Here is an 18,296-nt window from a genome sequence, read left to right on the forward strand (position 1 = left end):
GCAGGGCGGGCGGCGGACGGCGGCGGGGTCGGGAGCCCGCGACAGGCTTCAGGGGCCGCCTCACCTGGGCTCGTCGTCGCCCCCCAGCCCAGGGCCTGCGGAGGCCGCGGGAGCTGCGCCTCCAGCATCCTATGTTCGCTGTGTTGCCCTTTGGAGACCAAGCAAGGTAGTTGGCTGAGCATCCCCCCCCCCCACTTCCCTTGGGGGCGCGGGGCTGGGTGCGGGGTGGGGGCGTCGGGGTCACGCCAGCGGGGGGTAGGGGGGTGCGTCCCTGGAACCGGCCTGATAGGTTTCTCCGCCTTTATTCTCTTCCGGTGTAGTGGTACTTTGGGATCCTAGAAGCGGCTCTTGTTTTTTTGTTTGTTTTTTCACAAAAGGCTGTTTCTCCTAAAGAGTCGGTGTGGACGTCATCACTGTCGGGGTTTGAGGACGGAGCCGACCGCTTAGGGCAAATCTGATCTCCAGGGTTTAGTCACTCCGCTCTCCCTTAAAGTCTCCTTGCCCGCCTTGGCAGTCTTCCTTCAAAAGTCCTGAACCTGGGCACCCTGGGTGGCGCAGAGGTTTGGCGCCTGCCTTTGGCCCAGGGCGCGATCCTGGAGACCCGGGATCGAATCCCACATCGGGCTCCCGGTGCATGGAGCCTGCTTCTCCCTCGGCCTGTGTCTCTGCCTCTCTCTCTCTCTCTCTCTGTGACTATCATAAATTAAAAAAAAAAAAAAAAAAAAAGTCCTGAACCTGGAGCCACCAGAGGGTCAACCCCGAAGAGAGTGACGTGTGTTCGAAGGACGCTGTCGTGCGCGTTGGGCCGGGCCGGGGCACTCAGGCACCGCGATCCGGAATTCTTGCCTGCTGGGCCCGGGTCCAGGGCTCCCAAGCCACTCCCAGGCCATCCGTCCCCAGCTCCCTTTCCCCCTGGCCCACTTCCCCCTCTCTGTCACATTGAATGGGGAGTGGGCAGGAGAACTGGGCTGATTTTTTTTTTTTTTTTCAGTGGGTCAGGGTGTTCTTTGGAGGTGTTCTGTAGGCAGGTTACTAATATTTGAAAGAAAAAAGTGAGGGGTCTTACTTAAATCAGCATAGATGTTCTCTCCCCCCCCCCAAACATAGGCACTTAGGGTAGCTTGGTGGTTGTTGTTAAACAGTTAAATACATAAGAACACTTCTTTCAGAGCCTGCCAAAACTTTGCTAGTAACTTTTTATTGGGAAACAAATGGAAAGAGTTAAATTTACTTTGTTTTCCGCATTACTTTTTCTCCCAAGTAGCATAGAATTAAAATCCTAATTTCTCAGAGTTGCTGCTCAGTGTAAAATGTAGGTCATCTGAAACCCTATATAAAGACTTTTATTTTTTTTTAGCTATGGTTATTATATTATAGTTGTTGACAATAGACTGACCACCTTCTTTAAAACGTATGTGTGTATATATATTCTTATATATCTGTAAGAGTTCATGTTGAGTAAAAGTCAGAAAATGAAAGTGTAAAATATTTAAAGAGTAGTACAGGCCATTAATTTTAAGAGTTATAAAGCGCTGGAAGCTGTCAGTTTAAAGAATATAATCTAAGAGCTTGTGTGTAGTCAGGGGTTCTGGTTTGGGCTTATATTTGGTGGCATTAGCTGGAGATTTAAGAGAGATTAGACAGTGGTTGATTATAAAAATTCCAAATTTCTAAACCCAGTGTGATTCATATGGTTGTGGCAAAAACTTATTGCAGACATTTTGACTTTAGAGCTAGGATTTTTTTTTTTTTAACTAGAAGCTCACATTACTTTGCTTTTTTCCCTTTTGTTACACGCTGTAAGTGTAAAATGAGTCTGTGATTCAGGACCCCATGAAACAGATGGTTCTGTAGAAACATTTAACATGTTTTAAAATTTAAAATAAATTTGGATTCACTTAGATTGGGCATCTGTGCCTGTAAACAGGCATGTTGATGGAATATTTCTACCTTATTTGATTTAATTGTTGTCATTTGACATTCATGCATGCTTTTTTATCCTATCCCCAGACTGAATGATCTGTACTCAGAAGTAATCCTTGAACAGGATGAAGGTTTCTGGCATTCCTAAATTCTTATTTAAATACCTGCCAAGGGGATCCCTGGGTGGCTCAGCGGTTCAGTGCCTGCCTTTGGCCCAGGGCATGATCATGGAGACCCTAGGATGGAGTCCCTAGTCAGGTTCCCTGCATGGAGCCTGCTTCTCCCTCTGCCTGTCCCTCTCTCTCTCTCTCTCTCTCTCTCTCTCTCTCTATATATATATATATATATATATAGAATAAATAAATAAAATCTTTAAAAAAAATAAAAAAATAAATAAATGCCTGTGAAAATTGGTTGACCTTGAAAGGATTTCTGCTGCTATATTACGTTGTTTGTTATAACTTATCTTCAAACACAGAGCTAAGCTACATAAGCATATAACTAACTACAGGGACTCAGATAATCAATAATGTGTCATGAGAAATCCCTTCCCCGATAACTGCTGGTTAAAAATTGTTGACTGAATGAGCAAATATACTAGATCTGCTTTCCTGTATAATTTAACACTGAGTTCATCCCTCCAAGAAAATAATTAGAAACAAAACAGTTGTGAGACAACTATAGTAATAAAAACCATATAACAGAATTTTTAAGTCCTGGCTCTATTTAAGATATATAGTAGGCCCTGTAGGTTATATGAGGATAAATTAAGCATAGTTAGTTACTAGGCTTACATCCAAGAGGTGATAAATACTCATAGTTAAACTGCAGTGTTAATTTTATGCAACAGACATACCAGCGTTTAGATCATCAAAGACTGCCCTCCCTTTTGTTGTAGTTCATTTAGGAGCCTTATTTATTGATCCATTCACTTCACTCAAAAATTATTTGTTGTAGACACACTATGAGACAGGCATTTTCTCAGCCCGGGAACAAGGCAGACCCGCAGCGCTGATGAAATTTACATGTGGTTGGAGGAGACAGACAATAAGACAACAGAGCAACTAATAAGAATTTAGGTTCTGTGAAGTGAGACCATCATGTGTCAAAGGCCACTTTAGGTGGCACGATCAAGGAAGACTTGTCTGAGTAGAGATGCAGAAGCTGTGATCAGCCAGATGTAGGTGAGGGGAGAACATTCCAGACTGAGGACAGTTAGAGCTTGGTGTGCTTGAGGAGCACCAGGGAGGCCAGCCTGGGCAAGTGGAACGATGGTAGGGGATTGAAAGAGTTTGAGTTTTATTCTTCAGTCACTGAGACACCAAGTAGGATAATTATGACGTTAAGATATACTTTGTTTAAAGATTCCTCGGGCTGCTATGGGGATAATGGATTGAAAGGGGGCACGTATAATACAGAGAGACCAGTGAGGAGGCTGTAGCCATAGTGGACTTACTTAGACCAGGATGTAACATAAGAGATAGAAATGACCAGATTGGGATACAAGCTTTGGGGAGTCACATAGATGGGGCTTGGCTTGGATGTGAGATTTGAAGGGAACAAATTTAGAATTATTCCTAGATGTTGATTTGAGTAACTAGGGAGGTGATGGTGCTTTTATTAATATAAGGAAAACTGGCAGGGAGTGAGATTGTAGTAAGATAATGAGTATCATTAGGAATTCTGTTTTTTTGCCATTTTAACTTGTCTGTTTAGATATCCACATGGGCTTGTCAAGTAGGTGTTTTGATTTAAAAAAAAGTTTATTACCATTTTCCAATAAGATAAGAATCATTTGACTAAATTTTAGGTTGGTAGCTGAAATAATTCAAATGCCTATTTTTTTTTCAAAAAAAAATTTTAATTTATTCATGATAGTCACAGAGAGAGAGAGAGGCACAGAGACACAGGCAGAGGGAGAAGCAGGCTCCATGCACCGGGAGCCCGACGGGGGACTCGATCCCGGGTCTCCAGGATCGCGCCCCGGGCCAAAGGCAGGCGCCAAACCGCTGCGCCACTCAGGGATCCCCCAAATGCCTATTTTTATATTGATTTAGCAATTTAAGGTACATGTACATATCTATAAATCACATAAAATATATTAATTTAAATATAGTGCTTTTTTTTAATATCTACCTCTTACAAAACAATTTTATTCAGAAACTTCCTATACATCTTTTTTTTTTTTTTTTTTAATTTATGAGAGAATGAGAAGCAGAGACACAGGCAGAGGGAGAAGTAGACTCCTTGCTGGGAAGCCCAATGTGGACTTGATCCTGGGTCTCCAGGATCACGCCCTGGGCGGAAGGTGGTGCTAAACTGCTGAGCCACCCGGGCTGCCCTTCTGTACATTTTTGACAGCTTCACATGCATTTTTGACATCAGTGTCTTTGGCACCACTACTGCAATTTGGGGGGGTTATGGAAGTGTTTCTTCTTAAAGGGGTCTTTGAAAGGCTTTTATATCTGTATTCAGCACTTGAAATTTTGTGGTCATCCTGATAATATCATCTGTGTTATTTTTTTTTTTTTACCCATTCCATTCTAGACTGGTACTATTTCAGAATAATAGATATTTACCAAATAATACTTTGTTCTTCAAAATAAAATAATCAAGGGAATATCTCAAAAATGGAAAACTTAGTAGAGATTCATAAATAAGGCAGCCTCTTCTTTTTTCACTCTGTATTCTTTTTTCACTTAATAAATTATGGAGATTTATTAAGGGAAATAACTATTTTTCAATGTCTGTCTTGTATTCCATTGTATAAATGTGTCATTATGTATTTAACCAGCCTTCCAGTTGTGGTATAGGTAGCTTATTAACTTTGCTATAAAAAATAGTGCTACAGGAAATATGCTTGTACTTCTTTTGCCACATGTGTAAAACATCTGGAACAAAGGATAAATGCATTTAAAAAATGGTTAGATGTTGCCTGTTTACCCTCCATCAAGGTGGTCACAATTTTTACCACAGACAAAAAGATTGAAGAATGCCTGTATACAAACACTCTCCAAAATAGTGCATAGTCCAACTTTTTTTGTCCTGGCCTTTTAGTGAAAATAATCAATATGTCCTTATAGAGTGGGGATTGCATTGCTTTTATTATGGGCATATTCTTTTAAACATTGTTAGTGTTAGTAAGTTTTTGTCTTTTGAAGGTAAATTTGAGTTTTGGGAAAAGTCAAATCTTATGCATAAGAGTTACTAAGTTAGCTGTTACTCTAGGGTTTTTTGTGTTTAAAAACACAAAATTGGGATGCAAGCTTTTTTTTTTTTTTTTTTTTTTTTTTGGTTTTGGTTTTATGTGTTAGTTTTGAGAGAAGGGCTTAGTGAAGAAGAAGATCTAACTTTTGGAGAAAACTAATATCCTTTTTTTATCTTATGAATTTTCCTAGAAGTTAGTTTCAAAAGAAGAGCTCCAAAAATGTTTAAAGTAATGGCACTATCCATTGATATGAAACATTTTTTGAAACGGAATCCTTTGAATTGAACAGTCATTTTGATGTGTATAATCTGATGTTTGTTTAAAAAAAATCACGTACAGTGAAGCCTTCAACTCAGATGGATCTCTTTCACATAATTTAAATAATTTAAATTTGCTTGAACTAAATTTTTAGAATTAGCTATTGCTTACTTTTTAATTTTCTTCCTTTATACCAGGAGTATACCCGGAGCAGGCCTCGACGTCCAGACATGGTCAACCCCACCGTGTTCTTTGACATCCCCGTGGACAGCGAGCCTTTGAGCCACGTCTCCTTCGAGCTGTTTGCAGACCAAGTTCCAAAGACAGCAGAGAACTTTCATGCTCTGAGTACTGGAGAGAAGGGATTCGGTTACAAAGGTTCCTGCTTTCACAGGATTATCCCAGGATTTATGTGCCAGGGTGGGGACTTCACGCGCCACGATGGCACTGGCGACAAGACCATCTATGGGGAGAAGTTTGATGACGAGAACTTCACCCTGAAGCCCGCGGGGCCTGGCATCTTGTCCATGGCCAATGCTGGACCCAACACCAACGGTTCCCAGTTTTTCTTTTTCTTTTTTCTTTTTTTTTAATTTTTATTTATTTATGATAGTCAGAGAGAGAGAGAGGCAGAGACACAGGCAGAGGGAGAAGCAGGTTCCATGCACCGGGAGCCCGACGTGGGATTCGATCCTGGGTCTCCAGGATTGTGCCCTGGGCCAAAGGCAGGCGCCAAACTGCTGCGCCACCCAGGGATCCCTCTAACTCCTGTTTTATCTGAACTTCCAGACCCTTCCTGAGTTTCACCAAGTTTCTTATCAGCCTCCTGTTTGATGTTGCAGAAGGTTCAACACTGGAAGAAGCTTCAAATAACCGTATCCTCTTAGAATGGAACAAAGGCATTGTGGGACATGTGGCAGCACTTGGTGAGCCCTTGAACATCAAAGATGCTTATGAGGTAAATAGGGGATCACTGAGACGGGTGAGTGGGGTGAGGAGAGAAATGGGGTGGAACGTTGGACACTTGATGTGAATCGTGGGCAATGTTTCAAACTGAGATGTAATAGAATCACTGAAATGTAGTAATTTGCATACTTAGAACTAGAATGTATGGAAAGAACTTTTCCATCTTTTATTTATTCATTAAGAAATGTTATTTTATTTTACTTATTTATTTAGGAGAGAGAGAGAGAACAGGAGGAAAGAAAAGGAAGGAGCAAAAATCTCAAGCTGATTCTGTGCTGAGCACGGAGCCCCACTCAGAGCTTGATCCCATGACCTCGACATCATGACCTGAGCCCAAACCAAGAGTCTGACCCTTAACTGACTGAGCAACCCAGGCACGCTGCAACTTTCCCATCTTGTAAATGCCAGAGTTTCGTTACTGGTGGTTGAGTCAAGGATATGGGCCATAGAGAAATCTTGTCCTTTTTTATTTTTTTAAAGATTTTATTCATTTATTCATGAGAGACACAGAGAGAGGCAGAGACAAAGGCAGAGGGAGAGGCAGGCTCCTCATGGGAAGCCCGATGCGGGACTCAATCCTGAAACTCTGGAGTCACTCCCTGAGCCGAAGGTAGATGCCCAACCTCTGAGCCACCCCGGTGTCCCTGTCTTGTTTTTCTCCTTATGATAATTTAACATAGTTCATCTCATAGTTGTATTCTCTTCTTTTTTTACCTCCCAAATATACATATCCTTATCTATGTTATATCCACATGAAATTCTGGGGATATTACTGAGATTCTAAAGCACTCGATCCAAAACTGTCAAAAAACCAAACCGGTAGTCTTTTTACATTCTTTTGAAGTCCCATTGACACCAATATCTGATTTTCTTTCCTTTCATCCTTTCTTTGATTTATTGTATTTGACAAATAAATATGTCTTTAAAAAATGGTAATTGTTGCTGTAAAATATTTCAGCAGGGATATTTGACATCCTTCCACTTTTGCTGTAATTGTATATGGGTCTTTAATTATGGACTTAAAGATTATACTATCTGATTCTTCAAATTTCCCATTTAAAATGATCTTTTTTATTAATAGAATTATGGTTTTTAAACAGAGCATCTGAATTGAATGACCCTTTGTTTATCAGGATTTTCTAGCACCTTGATAGAACAGTTGGCCTAGCTACCTTCTCTATGGTACGGTCTCAGTGCTCTATGGTGATCCTGGCTTGCATACTCCTCTGTGTGATTTGAGGGGTCATTGCTGTCTTATTCACCCCTGTATTCCTGATGCTTAATACAAGGCCTGGCACATAGTCAAGTCCTAATAAATATTGATTGAATGAAAATTATAGAGTAGATAAGATAGATAAGAAGCATAGAAAGCAGATCATAATAGATGCCAAGAAAAATGTGGTAGGTTCAGGGATGTAGGAGATGACATTACTTGGGGAGCAGAGAAATGTCTTTTTGAGGAAGGAATGCTTGATATGGACCCTGGAAAATAGATAGGATTTGAATAGATTGTGTGCAAGGTGAGATCCAGACGTAAATAGAAGTTGAAAGAAGCCACCATGTGGTGCTTGTATGGACATGTGTGGGTAATAGTGTATACATTGAGGGGTTATGGGGACAGAGCCTGGAGATTACTGGAGTCTTGGATGCCAGGCTGAGGGATATGTCTGCCGTCCAGAGCCATGAGGAATAATTGAAGGTGGTTAGATTATGGTGGTTAGATTAAGGTCGTTATGATTCAGACTGATTTACCAGATGAACTTTACAGTGGTCATAAAATGAAAAGTGCTAGAAACTGGGAGGATAAACAACTTAGTAGTATGAGGAAGTGGGGACCTGAACCAGGGCACTGGCCTTAATGAGCAAAAGAAGGGAATGGATTTCCAGTGAAGAAGTGGGATCTGCCAGAGGTGGCAGCCAAGATGGGAGTGAGGGGGTTGGAGGAGTCAGGGATAAGTGAGGGTTTGAACCTGGGTGAATAAATATGGTAACTAGTGAAGAACACTGAGGGCAGGGATTTGGGGACAGATATGATAGTGCAGGTAGCGAAATCATGAGGTATTTTTCAGAATCCATTCTGTACAAGGATGTACAATCCATTTCTTCCAATTTGATACTTTGTGGAGCTATCTCCGTGTCTTCTGCAAGCCCTGTAGTAACGTCACACCGTAGCAGACTACAAGATGGGTATTAAGCACACAGCTGAAGGGTTGCTGCCAAATTTGCAGAATTCCCTTCCTGTCTTAGGTGACAGCTGGGTTTCAAGGGCACGATAGTCCCAAGTACAGTAGGACCGTAAATAGGCTTCAGCTTGGCTGAGAAAGCCTTCATTTGTCTGTGTGGTTCTAAGCTGCTGCAGCTCTGAGAATTTCCTCACTCACATGCATTTTGGTTAATATGCTTACCACTTTAAAAGTTTTGACAGCATAATTTTCGTTTTGCAGTAATGATCTAATTCTTGCACTGCTTTCTGAAAGAGGCCCATGTCCCTGATTTGCAGTGATCCGGGGTGAAGCCCTTATCCTTGCTGACTCCCCCTTAGAACCCTTGATCTGTGTTTATAGTGGCCCTTGCTGAAGTGAATCGTGTCCCAGGAATTTCATTCCGAAGGTGTGGAGTTGATCCGTGACATGCAGTTTACATTGCTGTTGACAGTGGAAATCCCTTGGCTAATGGATAATTCATTACTCAGCCCCACCCATAATTCCAATAATCAGGAGTGCCTCAGAGCTTTTTGTGAAAGTAGCCAGAACAGGAAAATGCATTCTGTTTTCTGAGTCCTGCCTCTTCAAATTGGCATCTGTAAAAATGACACCCCATAGCAGTATTTCTTAAAGCCTATTTGACCACAGAACCCTTGCCTAGTTGTAATGTAGCAGTGGAAAACCACGAGGTGGCCATGACAAATAATCAAGGTCAGATTGAAGCTAAGAAAAAAAAAAGTCTCATAGATAAGTCAATTATAAGAAGTGGTCAACACTTGATTCATTTTTTTAAAACCTTGTGACAGAATGATATAAATTGGAGAATTCAACTCCAATTTATTATTACTAATTACTAATAAGATAGCACATTCCTATATTGAAAGTACAAAACAAGATCCACAACTTAAACCAGCGATTCTCAATCAGACCACAAATACCAAAGACAGGGTGTTTGCTGCCTATATGTAGAAGTTCAATCACACATCATTTCCTCCTGCATCAGCTCATCATTCATGTAACTTTCTTGAATATGGCACCCATTTATTGATGATAAGATATTTTTTTAAAAGATTTTGTTTGCTTATTCATGAGTCACACACAGAGAGGCAGAGACACAGGCAGAGGCAGTGGGAGAAGCAGGCTCCGTACAGGGAGCCTGATGCAGAACTCCATCCCGGGTCTCCAGAGTCACACCCTGGACTGAAGGCAGATGCTTAACTGCTGAGCCACCCGGGCGTCCCTGATGATAAGATATTAACATGTAATCAGAACAACTGTATAATGTGTTTGCTGTTCTCCTTTTATATGAAAACTAGATACCATCCAGTAGCTAGGGTTACTCAGAGAAATGTATACATGAGTATAGAAATATATATATATATATATATATATATATAGAAATATATATATAAATATATAAATATACATATGGAGAGGATTATTACAGAAATTAGCTGACTCAATTATGGAGGCATAGTAGTTCTGCGATCTGCCTGCTGCCTGCAAGCTGGACAACCAGGAAAGCTGGTGGTATAATTCAGAGTTTGAAGGTCTGGGAATTGGGTAGCCAGTGGTGTGAGTTTGGTGTGGCTCTGAGTCCAAAAGCCTGAGAATCAGAAACTTCAATGGAGGGAGGTGAGCAGAAGAAGACAGATGTTTCAGCTTAAGCAGAGAGAATGAATTTGTCCTTCCTCTGCCTCTTCGTTCTGTTCAGGCCCTCAATGATTTGGAGGATGCCAACCTATATTGGTAAAGATCTTTGCTCAGTTTAATGATTCAAATGGTAATCTCTTCGGGAGACATCCTTACACGCATACCCAGAAACCCAGAAACAATGCTTTATGAGCTATTTGGGCATTCCTTAGCTTAGTCAAATTGACACTTAAAATTGACCATCTCAGGTTGCCTTGAACACCTTAGTTTCATGTCCTACAGAAGCCTTAAGATTCCCCAATATTTCCTGTCAAAGGATTTATATTGTCAAAACACTCCTCTTCCTCCCAGGTCAACAGGAATGCAACACGTTCTGTTTCCATAGGACAGGCACTGCATGTCGTACCATGGTTTCTAAGGAGAAGACTTGCAGGTTTTTAGGGAGGGGTCTCGTTGCTACTCATGTGACCTTTACCATGTAACTGCTAGTCTTCCCACCCTGGTGACTTTATTCCTACTTTTGTATTCCTTGTCTAGATAAATAAGCTCACTTTGCACATCTCACTTTGTCAAGATGTTTTCCTAAAGAAATATGAGCTCTCTCACATGAGAGTATGAGTTCTCCATCTGACGAATAAAATGATTTCCAAAGTGAATTTTAGGAGAAAGAAGTAACAATTGTTTTAATTTTGATAAATTGTTTTAGTTTTGATAAATCTGCTAATCTGTCATGATCTAATTTGCCCCAGGGAACATAGTTTGGGAATTGGTATATCTGTCTTTTAGTGTTCTAATAATCTTTTGGGATTATCTTAAAAATGCCACTCTGTGGAAGAAAACTAGCCCCTAAATCGGTAAGACTGCTGTGTTGTTTTCTGTTATTTTTATTTTTATGTAATTTCAAACTTACGGAAAAGTTGTAAGACTGGTATAAGAAACTTCATATACACTTTGCCCAGATTCTCCAGTTGTTTGTTTTGCCCCATTTGCTCTATCATTTTCTTTTTCTATATACAATGTATGTAAGCAATATATGCATACTATTTTTCTTTTTTAAAAGATTTTATTTATTTATTTTAGAGAGAGAGAGCACGAGTAGGGGCAGGGTCAGAGGGAGAGAGAATCTCCAGCAGGCTCCTCCACCCCGAGTGTGGAGCCCAAAGTTGGGCTCAATCTCATGACCCTGAGGTCATGACCTGAGCCAAAGTCAAGAGTCTGTCACTCAACCGAGCCACCCAGGCGCCCCTATGCATATTATGTTTCTGAACCACTTAATAAGTTGGAAACATTTTTACTAGATATTTCAGTGAATATTTTCTAGAAATATTCTTTTATACAATTATAATAATTTTTCAAAATCAGGAAATTTTATGATATAATGCTATTTCCTAATAGGCCATAGTCAAACTTTGTCTATTGTCCTATTAATGTTCTTTATAGTTATATTTTTCCTCTCATCAAGGATCTAATCCCAAATTATATAATGCATATGCCTGTCATGTCTCTTTAGTCTCCTTTAAATCTGGAATCGTTTTTAGTGTTTATATTTCGTGATGTATATTTTGAGGGTTCAGGCTAGTTATTTTGCAAAATGTCTTTTTGAGGAGATTCAAGTAAGGTATTTTGGGCGGAAATACCACCGATGTCAATGTTGAGACCTTGTTTGGCTTTCCAAACAAGTCAGTTCTTCACTTCTTTACCAGCTGGGTGTCCTACAATCCAATTCAATTCTGATTCTAACTACTAGTAGTTAGCACTAACGACCACTAGTAACTAACTTCTGACACTCTACTGCTACCAGGTAGTACAGACTGCACAGTCCCACTACATTGTCCCCAGTTCCCAGTTCAGATACCAGTCACCAACAGGGTCCCTAGGCTACTCACATTTATGTCTATCTACAAATTAGATGATTTTCTCACTCAGGTTCAATAATTTGCTAGAATGACTTACAGAACTCAAGAAAGCATTACATATGCAGTTACAGTTTTATTATAGTGGATACAATTCAGGAACACCTAAATGGAAGAGATGCATTGGGGCAAGGAATGGGAGGTGGGTGACACAAAAATTCCATGCCCTTTCCAGGGTGTGCACCACCATCCCAGTACATAGATATCTTCATCAACCCAGAATCAAGGTTTCATTATGTAGACATGATTGATTAAATCCATTGATGTCTACATTCAATTTCCAGCCCCTTCTCTGTTCTCTAGAGGTCAGGGTGGGGCTCAAAGTTCTAACCCTCTAAGAACTCATTTGTTTTTTCTGGTCCCCATCTGGAAGCTATCTGGGATCCACTCCCTATGACTCATCTTATTAGAATGAAGTTAGGTATGGTTAAACGGGGCTTGCTATGACTATCAAAAGACTTTCCTATTTCTCAGGGAATTACATAGGTTTTAGGAGCTCTGTGCCAGGAACCTGGGACAAAGACTAAATATATATTTTATTAAATACTCATAGTATTCTCAGCATGTGTTATCAGGAAACACGTGATATTAGTTTACCCTAGTGTTGATGATATTAATTTTAAAAACTTGGTTAGTGGGGTTCACTAGGTTTCTCCACTATAAAGTTAGTGTCTGTATTTTTTTAATAATACATTTATTTTTTATTGGTGTTCAATTTGTCAACATACAGAATAACACAGTGCTCATCCCGTCAAGTGCCACCCCCAGTGCCCGCCACACAGTCATCCCCACCCACCGCCCTCCTCCCCTTCCACCACCCCTAGTTCGTTTCCCAGAGTTAGGAGGCTTCCATGTTCTGTCTCCCTTTCTGATATTTCCCACTTATTTTTTCTCCTTTCCCCTTTATTCCCTTTCACTATTATTTATGTTTTCCAAATGAATGAGACCATATATTTGTCCTTCTCCGATTGACTTATTTCACTCAGCATAATACCCTCCAGTTCCATCCACGTGAAAGCAAATGGTGGGTATTTGTCGTTTCTAATGGCTGAGTAATATTCCATTGTATACATAAACCACAACTTTTTTTTATCCATTCATCTTTCGAAGGACACCGAGGCTCCTTCCACAGTTTGGCTATTGTGGCCATTGCTGCCAGAAACATCGGGGTGCAGGTGTCCCGGCGTTTCACTGCATCTGTATCTTTGGGGTAGATCCCCTGCAGTGCAATTGCTGGGTCCTAGGGCAGATCTATTTTTAACTCTTTGAGGAACCTCCACACAGTTTTCCAGAGTAGCTGCACCAGTTCACATTCCCACCAACAGTGCAGGAGGGTTCCATTTTCTCCGCATCCTCTCCAACATTCGTGGTTTCCTGCCTTGTTAATTTTCCCCATTCTCACTGGTGTGAGGTGGTATCTCATTGTGGTTTTGATTTGTATTTCCCTGATGGCGAGTGATGCAGAGCATTTTCTCATGTGCGTGTTGGCCATGTCTATGTCTTCCTCTGTGAGATTTCTGTTCATGTCTTTTGCCCATTTCATGATTGGATTGTTTGTTTCTTTGCTGTTGAGTTTAAGAAGTTCTTTATAGATCTTGGAAACTAGCCCTTTATCTGATACGTCATTTGCAAATATCTTCTCCCATTCTGTAGGTTGTCTTTGAGTTTTGTTGACTGTATCCTTTGCTGTGCAAAAGCTTCTTATCTTGATGAAGTCCCAATAGTTCATTTTTGCTTTTGTTTCTTTTGCCTTCGTGGATGTATCTTGCAAGAAGTTACTGTGGCTGAGTTCAAAAAGGGTGTTGCCTGTGTTGTCCTCTAGGATTTTGATGGAATCTTGTCTCACGTTTAGATCTTTCATCCATTTTGAGTTTATCTTTGTGTGTGGTGCAAGGGAGTGGTCTAGTTTCATTCTTCTGCATGTGGATGTCCAATTTTCCCAGCACCATTTATTGAAGAGATAGTCTTTCCTCCTTTGTCGAATATTAGTTGACCATAAAGTTCAGGGTCCACTTCTGGATTCTCTATTCTGTTCCATTGATCTATGTGTCTGTTTTTGTGCCAGTACCACACTGTCTTGATGACCACAGCTTTGTAGTACAACCTGAAATCTGGCATTGTGATGCCGCCAGCTATGGTTTTCTTTTTTAAAATTCCCCTGGCTATTCGGGGTCTTTTCTGATTCCACACAAATCTTAAAATAATTTGTTCCAACTCTGAAGAAAGTCCATGGTATTTTGATAGGGATTGCATTAAATGTATAAATTGCCCTGGGTAACATTGACATTTTCATAATATTAATTCTTCCAATCCATGAGCATGGAATATTTTTCCATCTCTTTTGGTCTTCCTCAATTTTTTCAGAAGTGTTCTATAGTTTTTAGGGTATAGATCCTTTACCTTTTGGTTACTTTTATTCCTAGGTATCTTATGCTTTTGGGTGCAATTGTAAATGGGATTGACTCCTTAATTTCTCTTTCTTCAGTCTCATTGTTAGTGTATAGAAATGCCACTGACTTATTTGCATTGATTTTGTATCCTGCCACGCTGCCAAAATGCTGTATGAGTTCTAGCAATCTTGGGGTGGAGTCTTTTGGGTTTTCTATGTAGAGTATCATGTCATCGGCAAAGAGGGAGAGTTTGACTTCTTCTTTGCCAATTTGAATGCCTTTAATGTCTTTTTGTTGCCTGATTGCTGAGGCTAGGACTTCCAGTACTATGTTGAATAGCAGTGGTGAGAGTGGACATCCCTGTCTTGTTCCTGATCTTAGGGGAAAGGCTCCCAGTGCTTCCCCATGGAGAATGATATTTGCTGTGGGCTTTCTGTAGGTAGCTTTTAAGATGTTGAGGGATGTTCCCTCTATCCCTACACTCCAAAGAGTTTTGATCAGGAATGGATGCTGTATTTTGTAAAATGCTTTTTCTGCATCTATTGAGAGGATCCTATGGTTCTTTTTTTTTCTCTTGCTGATACGATGAGTCACATTGATTGTTTTACGAGTGTTGAACCAGCCTTGTGTCCCGGGGATAAATCCTACTTGGTCATGGTGAATAATCTTCTTAATGTCCTGTTGGATCCTATTGGCTAGTATCTTGTTGAGAATTTTTGCATCCATGTTCATCAGGGATATTGGTCTATAATTCTCCTTTTTAGTGGGTTCTTTGTCTGGTTTTGGAATTAACTTGATGCTGGCCTCATAGAATGAATTTGGAAGTACTCCATATCGTTCTATCTTTCCAAACAGCTTTAGTAGAATAGGTATGGTTTCTTCTTTAAACGTTTGATAGAATTCCCCTGGGAAGCCTTCTGGCCCTGGACTTTTGTGTCTGGGAGGTTATTGATGACTGCTTCAATTTCCTCCCTTGTATTGGCCTGTTCAGATTTTCTATTTCTTCCAGTTCCAGTTTTGGTAGTTTGTGGTTTTCCAGAAATGCGTCCATTTCTTCTGGATTGCCTAATTTATTGGCGTATAGCTGTTCATAATATGTTTTTAAAATTGTTTGTATTTCCTTGGTGTTGGTAGTGATCTCTCCGTTCTCATTCATGATTTTATTAATTTGAGTCTTCTCTCTCTTCTTTTTAATAAGGCTGGCTAATGGTTTATCTATCTTATTAATTCTTTCAAAGAACCAACTCCTGGTTTTGTTGATCTGTTCCACAGCTCTTCTGGTCTCGATTTCATTGAGTTCTGCTCAAATCTTTATTAACTCTCTTCTTCTCCTGGGTGTAGGATCTATTTGCTGTTTTTTCTCTAGCTCCTTTAGGTGCAAGGTTAGCTTTTGTATTTGAGTTCTTTCCAGTTTTTGAATGGATGCTTGTATTGCGATGTATTTCCCCCTTAGGACTGCTTTTGCTGCATCCCAAAGATTTTGAACGGTTGTATCTTCATTCTCATTAGTTTCCATGAATCTTTTTAATTCTTCCCTAATTTCCTGGTTGACCCTTTCATCTTTTAGCAGGATGGTCCTTAACCTCCATGTGTTTGAAATCCTTCCAAACTTCCTCTTGTGATTTAGTTCTAGTTTCAAAGCATTATGGTCTGAAAATATGCAGGGGACGATCCCAACCTTTTGGTATAGGTTAAGATGTGATTTGTGACCTAATATGCGGTCTATTCTGGAGCAAGTTCCACGTGCACTTGAGAAGAATGTGTATTTAGTTGCGTTTGGATGTAAAGTTCTGTAAATATCTGTGAAATCCATCTGGTCCAGTGTATCATTTAAAGCTTTTGTTTCATCCAATCATGAAATGGACAAAAGACATGAAGAGAAATCTCACAGAGAAAGACATAGACATGGCCAACATGCACATGAGAAAATGCTCTGCATCACTTGCCATCAGGGAAATACAAATCAAAACCACAATGAATTAAAAAAAAAAAAAAAAAAAAAAAAACCACAATGAAATACCACCTCACACCAGTCAGAATGGAGAACATTAACAAGGCAGGAAACCACAAATGTTGGAGAGGATGTGGAGAAAGGGGAACCCTATTGCACTGTTGGTGGGAATGTGAACTGGTGCAGCCACTCTGGAAAACCATGTGGAGGTTCCTCAAAGAGTTAAAAATAGACCTGTCCTACAACCCAGCAATTGCACTGTTGGGGATCTACCCCAAAGATACAGATGCAGTGAAACGCCGGGACACCTGCACCCCGATGTTTCTAGCAGCAATGTCCACAATAGCCAAACTGTGGAAGAAGCCTCGGTGTCCATCGAAAGATGAATGGATAAAGAAGATGTGGTTTATGTATACAATGGAATATTACTCAGCCATTAGAAACGACAAATACCCACCATTTGCTTCAACGTGGATGGAACTGGAGGGTATTATGCTGAGTGAAGTAAGTCAATCGGAGAAGGACAAACATTATATGTTCTCTTTCATTTGGGGAATATAAATCATAGTGAAAGGGAATAGAAGGGAAGGGAGAAGAAATGTGTGGGAAATATCAGAAAGGGAGACAGAACATAGAGACTCCTAACTCTGGGAAACGAACTAGGGGTGGTGGAAGGGGAGGAGGGCAGGGGGTGGGGGTGAATGGGTGATGGGCACTGAGGGGGACACTTGAGGGGATGAGCACTGGGTGTTATGCTGTATGTTGGCAAAGTGAACACCAATAAAAAATAAATTTATTATAAAAAAAATAAAGCTCTTGTTTCTTTGGAGATGTTGTGCTTAGAAAACCTTTCGATTGTAGAAAGCGCTAGATTGAAGTCACCAAGTATAAGTGTATTATTATCTAAGTATGTCTTAACTTTGGTTATTAATTGATTGATATACTTGGTGGCTCCCACATTTGGGGCATAAGTATTCATGATTGTTAAGTCCTCTTGTTGGATAGATCCTTTAAGTATGATATAGTGTCCCTCTTCATCTCTTACTACAGTCCTTGGGACAAACTTTAATTTATCTGATATGAGGATTGCTATCCTTGCTTTCTTTTGAGGACCATTTGAATGGTAAATGCTTCTCCAATCTTTTATTTTCAGGCTGTAGGTGTCCTTATGTCTAAAATGAGTCTCTTGTAAACAGCAAATAGATAGGTCTTGCTGTTTTATCCAGTCTGAAACCCTGTGCCTTTTGATGGGGTCATTAAGCCCATCCACGTTCAGAGTTACTATTGAGAGATATGAATTTAGTGTCATCATGATACCTATTCAGTTCCTGTTTTTGTGATTGTTTCCTTGGAATTCCTCTTTCTTTTACAGGGTCCCCCTTAATATTTCTTGCAGAGCCAGTTTGGTTGTCACATATTCTTTCAGTTTCTGCCTATCTTGAAAGCTCTTTATCTTTCCCTCTATTCTGAATGAGAGCTTTGCTGGATAAAGTATTCTTGGCTGCATGTTCTTCTCATTTAGGACCCTGAATATCTCTTTACAGCCCTTTCTGGCCTGCCAGGTCTCTGTGGATTGGTCTGCTGTTGGCCTAATACTTCTCCCCATAAAGGTTAGTGATTTTTTGTCTCTTGCTGCTTTAAGGATCCTCTCTTTATCTTTGGAATTTGCAAGTTTCACTATTAAATGTTGAGGTGTTGAGCTGCTTTTATTGATTTTAGGGGGGGATCTCTCTATCTCCTGGATCTGAATGCCTGTTTCCCTTCCCAAGTTAGGGAAGTTCTCAGCTATGATTTGTTCAAATACAGTTTCTGGACCTCTGTCCCTTTCGG

The 18,296-nt window shown here is 40.3% G+C and overlaps 1 protein-coding gene across 1 annotated transcript in view; it reads left to right on the forward strand.

Moving 5' to 3' along the window:
* LOC144320829 (peptidyl-prolyl cis-trans isomerase A-like) overlaps positions 1 to 18,296 on the forward strand; it is a 27,958-nt gene continuing 9,662 nt past the window's right edge. The window contains exons 1-3 of the mRNA XM_077909807.1: positions 1 to 166; positions 5,587 to 5,944; positions 6,232 to 6,347. Of these exons, the coding sequence (XP_077765933.1) occupies positions 5,620 to 5,944; positions 6,232 to 6,347 (441 nt within the window). The 5' untranslated portion in view covers positions 1 to 166; positions 5,587 to 5,619. The remainder of the gene's footprint in view (positions 167 to 5,586; positions 5,945 to 6,231; positions 6,348 to 18,296) is intronic.

The sequence above is a fragment of the Canis aureus genome, chromosome 9, assembly GCF_053574225.1.
Source record: "Canis aureus isolate CA01 chromosome 9, VMU_Caureus_v.1.0, whole genome shotgun sequence".
Taxonomy (NCBI): Eukaryota; Metazoa; Chordata; class Mammalia; order Carnivora; family Canidae; genus Canis; species Canis aureus.